A 10,991-nucleotide genomic window follows, 5' to 3' on the forward strand; every position below is an offset into this window, starting at 1 on the left:
CCCAGCACTGATGAATCCTGCCCTCTCAACATGCTGCAGTTCACGCTTCTGCCAGGAAAACCTGTGCTATTTCTGTCTCTTATCTCTTGACATTTTAGCACAGAATTACAAGAAGGCTTGGCCACGAGGAATGGAAGAGTCTGTTATGATGGGCTGCAGCATCCTCAAGGGACAGGCACCTTGCAGCAGGCTGGTACCTATTCCTACACGTCCCCTCCAGCCAAGCCCCTGATGAACATCCCTCCTCCCTCATCTGACAAATGCAGATCTGTATTTTTGGGGTGCAAGAGAAGGCTGCATACGTGCACACCCATCATCCCTCAAACAGGTATGCTCTGTCCCAGAGGGTCACCATGGGCAGAGATGTAGCAGAACCAGCCACTGCACCATGATACAGTATACACCCATGCCTAACCCACGGTGACAGTACTGCAAAATCTACTGAATCGGATATGAGCTCAAAAACAATGCGTGGAGCAGGCTTCTCTGACAAAAAATATACGCTATGGGAGATCACAGAATCATAGAATAGCTTGGGTTGGAAGGGACCTTAAAGATCATGTAGTTTCAAGCCCCTGCTATGGGCAAGTACACCTTCCACTAGACCAGGTTGCTCAAAACCCCATGCAACCTAGCCTTGAAGATACACATATATATACATATTACACACAAACATGCATACATGTATTTGTGTGTGCGTTGTCTTATTTACAGATAAATAAATGTTAATGGAAGTCAATCTAAACACAATCAATCAAAATCCTTTTACTTTACTGCTTTAAAATAATTAAAAAATCATAAAATTATTACTCTTACTGGAAAGGAAAACATATTGATTTGTTTATAGAGATGACAATACAGCAAACCTGATACAAGCAATAAATGCCTTACAAAACATGTAAGAAGGCAGCCAAGAAAAAGGCAGCTTGCTAAAAGCTGTTTCAAAATTAAATTAGAAATCAAAAAGTAAATTCATAAAGTCATGTCTTTTTATAGCAACTCACAGAGGAGCTTTCGATTGAAATTAACCTGAAATTAATCCGCAAATAAACATGTTCAATAATATTTACTGAAAGGATCGTTTAGTAAAGTAAATATGATAGTGCTTGTATTTGGCTGACTTCTTGGCTGTCACTCAGAAGGCAATCAGGAGGCAGCACACCAAACATAGCAGGGTCCCCTTCGTTTGGTAAAGATATCGCAGTATCTTTACCCAAAGTACACCCAGACCTGCACAACCAACAGTTTAGATCTCTCTTTCCCTCTACCCATTTTGCACCTAAACCCCTCTAATGATACATCAACTGCAGCAATTAATGAACCTTTGTCCAGAAGGGGAAAGACTTTAACAGCTTAATTAGACAGTAATACATATTAAAATCAAATATTATTCAGATGATGTGTCTATTCTAGTCCTCCCTCTGAAAATAACCGTGACTGTAGGAGAACTGATCATTAGCATTTTGATAACAAACTTGCCAGCCTTCTGTTGAAATATTTTCTCTTTAAACTAAAACTGGGATTTGTTATCTCATGCCAGCAGACCGTTCTAAAATTAGCAACGGCCAGCTCATATTGGTTTGGATAAGATTTTTAAAAAACCTGGTAAAAAAGTTAATGCGAACTTGCCTGAATAATCAGACTCATGCCTGTTGCTGTAGCAGCAGAAAGACACTCTAAGCACTGACTAAGAAGCAAACCTCTTCCCATAAATACCATTTTTGTGCATGAAAGGCACTCCTTAACCATATAGAGCATTAGTTTCACTTGTCTGATAAATCATGTTCCAGCTGACAGCCAACACAAGGGACAAATTCCTCACTATCACATATCCTTGAGGTATCTTCGAAACAAAACATGCCTCAGTGCTGCAGAGCTGGAAAGGGCTTTGTACCTTTGTCGCATTGCCTTTGAGAGCAGACAGAATCTCTTCAGCATCCCTGAGTCAGCCTATGTTATGTGATCACCATGGTGAAAAAAAACAGTCCCATCTCTCTCTTTTATTAATTAGTGAATCCCATAGCCTTCCCCCTTCTGGCACCCACATGCAAACCGGACAGCAAAGCCTTCAAGTTTCCAAAACGGGACAAGACACAGACCTGCTGCAGAAACAGCTTTACAGCGCTCGTGAGGATGTGCATCCCTCAGAAACCCCCGCCCTCAGTTCAACCACACGCAAACAGACTGCTCACACCAAAAATCCCAACTGCTTCCAACAGGACAAGAAGCCAAACTTCAGCAGGGGCCAACCCATGCTTTGAAAGTGCCAGAAACCAGTTGTGTGACAAACCCGCCCGCAGGTTTTGCTATTTAACCCCTTGATAACTGGACTGCAGATGTGATGGACAAAACCTGATGCCAGGCACCAGGCCCTCCTGATGACCTTCAGAAGAGGGGCAGACGAGGCCCCATTAGCTCCTTTGGGCAGGTATCATTGCCTGAGCCCACAGGTGACCCCAGCTAACAGTGGCCAGCACACAGGAAGTTCTGTGCAGCCAGCGAGCCAACGGAAGAAGTTATGCTTGAAAGACTGGGCAGAAAGCGCTCTTATTTCCAGATGTTTTACATTTTTCTCTCTACTTTTGAAAACAAAATGTCTTTTTAATACCAAAAGTAATATTCCCTCCATCTGTCCTTCCCTTCTGAACTGAGAGACATCACATGTACATGCATCGTTAAATTAATGTTTGTTCTTGCTAACCAAATAAAAAAGCTCAAATTACATGCAAAGACAATCACATTAAATTGTTGGGCACATGCTGTGGGTTTGGGTTTTTTTTTAAGCTATTCAAACAATTTTAAAGGTTTTCAGCAATGCTCCAGCAACATAAGCAAAACTTCCCGCAAAGCGGAGGTAACTAGTTTAGCATTACTGCTGAAGAAGATGGTAACAGAGCCAAACAAGTAAAACTAGCACATCAGCAACCCCACCACCACCCTGAACTGTCAGGAAAAGGCACAGCTCAAGCTGTATGAGGAATCTGAACTGGCAGGAGAAAGAGGAGCTGGGGCTGGTAAATGGGGAGAACCTGTTCACAGGCCCATCTGCATGATGCACTAGAAAGAAATTTTTCTCACTTTTTTCACCCTCATTTTTTGATTTGGGGTTGGGGCTTTTACTTTCTTTTTTTTTTTTTTTTTTTTGCATAATGGTCAGGACAGCAACTTTCCAGCTGAAGTGCTGGTCTGTTCCAAGCAAGAGGCTTCTGTAATCAGGAGCAGCTTGGGTTGGTGCAAGGCTACGGATAAATAAGTAGCTCTCAGCTGGCACTGCGTCTCCCTGTTGCTCCCTCCCCAGCTGCAGAAGCACAGCTGCTGTGAGAGCTGGGGCAAGGCCAAGGTCATGCAGCTTTCTCAAATCCCGTAGTTTATCTTTGTTCAGGCTCCCGTGTCCTATTAGAACTAATGTTGGGTTCTTCCCATGACAGCTTACCCCAGACTGGGAAAACCTGTTGTAAAACACCAGATTTTAACAAGACTGCATTGAAAAAGATTCAGCTTGATATGTGATGAGTGAGTGCCGGAAAGCTGAAACCACATGTGCCCTGAACAGTTTTGATCTGTACTCCCTGAAATCTGAATGAATCCAGTGCAGTAGAGGTCAGCAATTACAATGTTGCAATGCTTAAAGACATTAATCAAAGTGAAATATTAGTTACAAGTGGCCTTCTGAAGCTTAAGGAAAGCCTTCTAAAGAGGAGTGATGACTTCAGAAGAAAGTGGCATCCCATAGTTATGGATGTTATAGGTGGGTTACTGAAGTGCAAGAGAGAATTATGGTTTTCATCTGAACTCTAAGCAGTGCTTCTTAAAAGAAACAGCATGAAATGTTGAAGAGAATAGTGAAATTAGAGGGAACATTCTAAATACGACAGTGGAATACCCAGACAGACTTTGCAAGTTGGAAGTGTAACAGGATTATTAACCTAAAATTATGAGGCAAACAAAAATAACTCTAGACTATAAGAAAAAAAATTCCCAGAGCATAAAATCCTCCATGGCATAAATAAAATATTGATGTAGTATTTTATGTGGCAGCTTATTGACCGCATGGACAAAGCTTTGTCTAGAAAGAGCACACGTAGCCTCCCCCTGACCTGCAAGCACAGGCACACAGCATTAACAACAGTCTGACCTGTTGGGCACCCAGCCAGCCCCAGGAGTCTGCCTGAACATGAACTGATAAGATTAGAAACAAGGAATACAGTGTACTGTTACAGCCCATACACAGCACTCATTGCTGCATCCCTGCATCGATGTTCCCTGCAAACCAAGTGCATCATCTCTGCCAAACCCCATTCAACAGCAGAAAATAACTGTCCTAGCTTCAGTGTATCCCATTGGTGGTTTTTATCTCCCCAAATCCCAGCCTCCCTAATAATAACTCTGTGTTTGTAAGGCAGCTTCCCTCTGAAGATCACGAAGCACATCAGGGTGGGTGAGTGCTACTGGGGCAGGTTTTCAGTAGGGAGACATACAGCTCAGAAAGTTCATGCAGATCACCAGAGGTCAATGGCCACATTCTGCACAGAACCATGCTCTCTCTTCCTTCTGTGCCTTAAAACCACAGCAGTACTGTCTCCCCGAGCAGCAAACAGCAGAGGTTTAGGGGTGGTGGGTAAAAATCCCCAGAATTCAAACGTACACAGGTTCTTAGAGCCGAGCAAGTCTATCCATCTCTCTGAGTAACCAGCTACTGAACACTGTCATATGCTAAGCATTACCAGCGTTTGTCATGAATCATTCAGAGGGATGACGTGCAGGGATTAAACTTAGCATTCACATTTGTCAGCAAGAGGAGTCCCAACAGAGGCATGTAACACTGACACAAACTAACAGGAAAGGTCTAGGGCTAGCAGCACAAAGTCCTCTCCATAGCCCCACAACCCTTTCAGGTGTGACTGAGGTGGCCATCCCAATCCAGAAGAAAAAGTCCACTGTCAACACAGGCACCTTTTGGCCACATCAGGCCCGTCATGTTTTTTTTCTCTCTTGCAAGTAAAAGTTAACAGCATCATCCAAATATGGGCAAAAATACTCCAGTTATGGAAAATGTAATGAACATGAAATGTGCAAATGGCAGGTTTTCTGAAAAGCATTGAATGATGAATTTCCCTGACTCAGCCCCTCAGCAATTGCCTCTCCTATGCTCACTCAATTCTGCGAGGACAGCTGTAATTGCTGTGATTTTAGATACTCCTGGCTACATTTTTCACAGTCCCCTTTGGTGTGATTGTTAATCTCCTGCACCGAAACACATTTTTTAGCCATCTGCCAGACAAAAAAAAAAAAATCATCAAGATCAGAGAATTTAACATGTGGAGCACCAGTCCTATTTGGATGGCTTTACACCAAAGTTCAGGCACTGGCCAGCTAAACTGCAGCATCAGAAGCAACTAAGTCAGAGAGAAAAAACAAAAGTTAGGTAAGTCCATGGGCCTATGCATACTGTGTGCTGCTGAGAAGAAAGGCACTCCTATCTGTGCAAACCTGATCATTAAAAAGCCAAGATGAAGAGTTTCCTCTGCTCAAGACAGAGTATGCCCCCATACAACCCACTGCTTCTTGTGAGGGATATAAATGCTCATAAATGCCAGACTTCATCTGTTTCTTCCTGCAGAACCCAGGGTGGCATCTTCACCTGATAAGCAATGTATTCAAAAAAGGAAATGCAGCAGCGGAAAAATCACTTCAAGGTCTGCTTCATGTTCAACCTACTGTAACCAGTGTAGGATGAGGCAAGACTCACAAAAAATAATGACTCAATGTCTCTTTTGGAAAATTTCTACAAACAGAACAACTGAAAAGCCTAGATAACAAATTAGCGCTGCTCCCTCTGCTTTTCAAACTTGTGTGAAGCCAAGGGTAGTAACCTTTCCCCTGGGCTAGCAAATGGCAGCCTTTCACCCGAAACAGCGAAACAGCCCTGCAAAAGCTGATGCATGGGAGAAGCATCTAGTGCAATACAGGGGAGCGCAGCCCATCCGTCACTTCACTCAAGCACGCTGACATATCATTTTCCTTGTGTGCACATCTTACTGTCTACCATTACCTATACCCCAGCCTGGTAATGTGCCACATGCCTGTCTGTCACTTTGGCCATGTTCGTTGTTCTGGGAAAAACCAGAGACATGTTTTGTTTTTCTAGGTTGTTTCTTTTTCATGCAAATGTTGTTCTCAGTTTGTATTGCAAGCAAGCAAGCAATAAACCTCACACCTGGAGTGGGAGACGCCTGGTTTGGGAGGAAATTACTAAAGACTTGAATGCATTTTACTGGCTATTAGATCTTGAGAACTCTTGAAAAAAAAAAAAAAAAAAAAAAAAAAACCAAAAAATTCTGAGTGAGAAACTGCAATAATTCTTAAAAAAAAAAAAACAAAAACCAAACCAAAACCCCACACTCAGTAAAGAAGGCAGATTTACCATAATGCCTCAACAATCTAAGGGAGCCATTTACTTTGACAGAACCTAAATTCCCCAAGCGGTTTGACAGTGGTAATGGAAACAGAGGAGCCAATAAATTATAACCTTGTGGGTAATGTGCCTACCATTATAAACCACTCTTAGCCTCCTGCTTTATCCCCTGGGAGGGGGGCACTCCAGCAGTTGCTGGATTTCCTCTCCCCCCTTCTTCTAGTGTGCTCTTTCAGCAGTCAGACCCTTTTATAATGTCTAATACCATACTCTGCATATACATAGCATCTTTAATGTGAATGTCACAAGATACGTTATACCATTTAGAAACAAGACTATTGTGTTTTTTTTTACAGGGTGAAATAGAGGCATTAGGAGACTAACTGGCTTACTAAAAGTCACATACCATTACGTACCCTAGAATCTCAAGTATTTTCCAAGCAGGTATTCTAGTAGATAAACACCACTTTGAGATCTTTCATACTGAGGGTGCATACCAGATATCTTAAAACACCAAAGTATTTTTGAAGCATTTCTGCAGACAGTCTTAGGACCAGCTACAGTGTCAGCTTATCCCCAGCCCAGCCCCTCTCACACTGGGCTTCAGCACCCTGGATAGACCGAATCTGCCATAAGACATGGGAAAAGGAGGACCAAAGACCAGATAAAGAAATACAAAACCCAGAGAGTGTTGCCAAAGTCATAAACAGCATTTGTTGATTTTAGAAAATACTGTCTCTACAAAGAAGACTTCCCTAAAGTATAAGGTGTAGAAGCAAAACACAGGTGCAACAGCAACACAAAAGCTGGCCCTGCTCTGTCTTTGAAGGTTAATTAAAATTCTCATTGAAACAGATCCCTGGTGTGATTCTAACATATCGGTCTGAGAATCTGGGCAAGTCTGAAGTCTGATGGAAGTGACCTTGGCTCTCTGCCATTACATCTCATAATTAGCAGTTTCCTTCCTAACCAAAAAGCCCATGATGGTATGTCCCATTTTATATACCACACTACCTAAAATGAAAGGTATTAATTAGTAAAATAATGTAATTTGCATTTAAGCCCCAGGCAGCAAATGTACAGCAATTTCTGAAATTAAAATATATATATCTCATAAAGAATCACTTTCAAGGGTGCTAAGCTGTCAAAGACCAACATAAGACTAAAAGGGATGCAATTCTGCTCCTCAGTATCAGCCTCAAAAAGCCTAATTCTAGGCTGGTTTGTACCATCTATTGTTTAGTACAGAGACAGGTTCTGTACTTGTCTCCAGGATAGCTCAGCAATCAGCTGTATCAGCAGCTCCAAGGAGGATTATTCTTCCCTGATGCGTTTTTTAAAAGCAGATTAATTCAGACTTTCTTTCACTGTAATGAACCTTGTAAGGATCAAGAACATTGCATTGATTTCCAGGATAAAATTGTGTCGTTGGTCAAAAGGCCAAACAAACAGTTTTACAGACTCACTCTGCCCTAGCAAACCCACTGCCCCAGAATCACCCATGAGCCCCACCAAGGGTTAAAACCTGCAGCTGTTAACCATAAAAGCCAAAATGTGATTCTCAGGTCATATGCAACTTTGCTTTCTATAAAATTCAAATGGGCAACGCCACACACAGAAACAGACAAAAGAGATGAAGATGCTCACCAAAGCGCTGTTCAATCAAAGCCAGATAACGATAGATGTGTTTTTATTTACCATATGGTAATTTGCAATAATGGCTAGGGAAGTGACTTCTTAAAAGCCTGCCAATTTATGGCAAAATCATGAACATTCAACTTCTCTAAAAATTTGCATAAACACCTAAAATTACTCTCAAGTAACTTTCTCCATCAAGCATTTCCTTACATGCACACCTCCCTGCAACATCCTAGCTTGTCTACGATTTAAAGATATGCAAACCAAAGATTGTCTTCTGCTGGATGGTCACAAAAGCTTGGTCAGGGGGCAAGACCCTGCCTCTACAACACAAATCCTGCAGGTGTAGTAAGCCTTCCACGGAGACCCTTCCTCCCGTGAGAGAAGACTACCTGGACAGCAAATCAGACTGTGAGGATACTGTATTTTAAACTACCTAGTGAATGCAAACTTCTGTTTTTGTAATGCTGAAACTCAAGATGACAGGAGTTATCTGCTACAACAAAGCCACAACACTAAGTTTAGTTGAAAGACAAACAAGTAAAGAAGCAGAGGGCAGAATCTCACTGCCTGTTTTCTTCTTTAAATTACAACAAATTGTTATTAAATACCTGAAGATCATTGAGGACTACAGTTCAGTAATAAAGGATCTACTCCTCCAGAAATACTGACGAGCATATTTCACTTCAGATTCCAAAACTGAATGTTACGGATCAATGTATGGCATTTGTCACCATTTCCTGTAGGCAAAACTTCAAAACGCCAGTACAGGTCTGTTTGTTTTTCTCAGAAAAAAAAAAAAAAAAAAAAAAAAAGGAAATTCATTAATTGAAACATTTATATAGTGATACAACTTCACAAGGAATCCCTCCACTGACCTCTCAACACCAAAAGCCTGTACACAAAATTACAGCTCAAGCAGATTCATGACAGATCAAAGATAAATCAAATATATCCATCATATATATGACATTACAAATATGAAGTTCACAATCTTCAGTTCCAGTCTCCTAAAGAGGTCCTATAGTAAATTGTATCATATCAAATTAGACAATAATTCCAAACACTGTAAGGAATTGATCTCATCCCCTTTGAGTCAATGAAAACCTTGCCATGGATTTTAAAGGGAGCAAGATCGGGCACTCGATTGCAGTTTTAAAATGAATAAATGCAGATGCTGCAGTACTCGCGTTCAATAAATCACACACCTTATACATAAAAATAAAATTACTCTCCCTTGGGAGAGGAAACTTCAGCTTCAAGCCCCACTCAGTTCTGCCTGGCAGAAGGACTCTCTGTGGATGTAACCACACACGCAGAGCCCAGGAGAGGAGAACTCGGGGTGATCAATAAGAGGGGAGATGAAAGCGCCGGTGCCGGACCGGCCGAGCGTCCCCGCAGGCAGCACTGAGGCGAAAGCCAGCTCCTGCCTGCACCTGACAGGCACCTGGCAGAGGCCGGCACGCCGAATGAAAGCGCTTTCGAGGCACTTCGCAGTTCTGAACTCCGGGAGCCACGTCCAGCTCCGCTACACCGGGGGCTGCCCCGGGGCCCGTCGGTGCTGTAGCTACCAGACAGCCACTGTGAGTCCCTGCGGAGGGTCCCGGGGCTCCCCCGGCCCCTCCCGCCGCCCCAAGTACTCTGAGGACAGCCCTGGCCGAGCCTCCCCGAGCCTCGCATCTTTACATCACGGGGGGAACACAACCGCAGCTGCCGACCGCAACTGCGGGGAGCGGCCCACACCGCACTGCCCCGCCGGGACACTGCCCGCTGGACGTCCCGCCGGCGAACCGGGGACGCACACACGCCCGACCGCTCCCCCCGGTCTCGGCACCCACCTTTCCCAGCAACGCGCTGCGGCTGGCGGCCGCCAGCTCCCGCAGGCTGGCGGCGGCCGAGGCGGCGGCGGCGGCGACGGCGCTGGGGGCGGCGGCGGCGGCGGGCTGGGGGTACGAGGGGGCCGCGGAGCTGGGGCTGCCGGTGGCGCCCCCGGCGGCGCGGGGCCGCTGTCGGATGCCGTCCAGGAGGCGGACGAGAAGGATGTTGGCGGGCAGCTCGTCCACGCCGCAGCCCACCAGGATGCGGCACTCGGGGCAGCGCAGCTCGTGGCGGGAGCTGACGATGCTCTCCAGGCAGCGGCGGCAGAAGGTGTGCTGGCACGGCAGCACCTTGGCCGTGGTGTCCAGCCGCTCCAGGCACACGGAGCACTCCAGCAGGTCCAGCAGCGACGACTCGTCCATCGCAGCCGCCGGCTCCCGCTCGGCCGCCGCTCCGCCGCCGCTCCGCCGCCCCCTCGCCTCCGCCTCCGCCCCCGCCCCGCCGCCGCCGCCTCCGCCTCCCCTCCGCGGGGCAGCGCAGGGCCCCGACGCCCCTAAGGCCGCCACGGCCGCCGGCGGCGGGGGGGGGGCGGCAGCTGCGCGGCGGGGACCATCGGGGCGGCGGGGGTGCGGGAGGAGGAGGCGGCGGCGGGGCTGCCCCCGGCGGCGGACCGCGGCGACCACGGGGGCTGCCTGGGCGGCGCTGCCCACCGCCGTGCGGCGCAGCGGCGATGCCAGCGGCGCGGAGCGGTGCGGGAGGAGGGCACCTGCCCGCCCGCGCCTCCTCCCGCCGCCCGGCGCGGCGACGCTCAGCGGCTGCGGCGAGGCCCGGAGAGCTGCCCGCCGCGCCTCCGCGCGGGGCGGGGAGCCCCGGGGAGGGCGGGGGGGCGCCCGCGGCACGGCGGCCGTCCCGCAGGCGGTCCCCGCCCGCCCCGCCGCCTCTCCATGGCTCCCTGTAACCCGACTCAGCAGGGATCGCCGCCCGCCTGCCTCCGCCGCGGCTGCCACCTCCTCCTCCTGCTCCAGGCGGAGGCTGCCGGGACAAGCGGAGGAGACCTCCTCGGGGAAGCTGAGGACACCCGAGAGGGAACTAGGGGGAGCCCCCGCAGCCCTGACCGGGT

The 10,991-nt window shown here is 46.9% G+C and overlaps 1 protein-coding gene across 1 annotated transcript in view; it reads right to left on the minus strand.

Moving 5' to 3' along the window:
* Positions 1-10,401, minus strand: part of SH3RF3 (SH3 domain containing ring finger 3) — a 252,800-nt gene extending 242,399 nt beyond the window's left edge. Inside the window, exon 1 of the mRNA XM_057422219.1 lies at positions 9,892-10,401. Within this exon, the coding sequence (XP_057278202.1) occupies positions 9,892-10,293 (402 nt within the window). The 5' untranslated portion in view covers positions 10,294-10,401. The remainder of the gene's footprint in view (positions 1-9,891) is intronic.
* Between the last annotated feature and the right edge of the window lie 590 nt (positions 10,402-10,991).

This window comes from Pezoporus wallicus, unplaced genomic scaffold (assembly GCF_028554395.1).
Source record: "Pezoporus wallicus isolate ANWC-B61680 ecotype Strahan unplaced genomic scaffold, APGP_CSIRO_Pwel_v1 contig_5785, whole genome shotgun sequence".
NCBI classification, from domain to species: Eukaryota; Metazoa; Chordata; class Aves; order Psittaciformes; family Psittacidae; genus Pezoporus; species Pezoporus wallicus.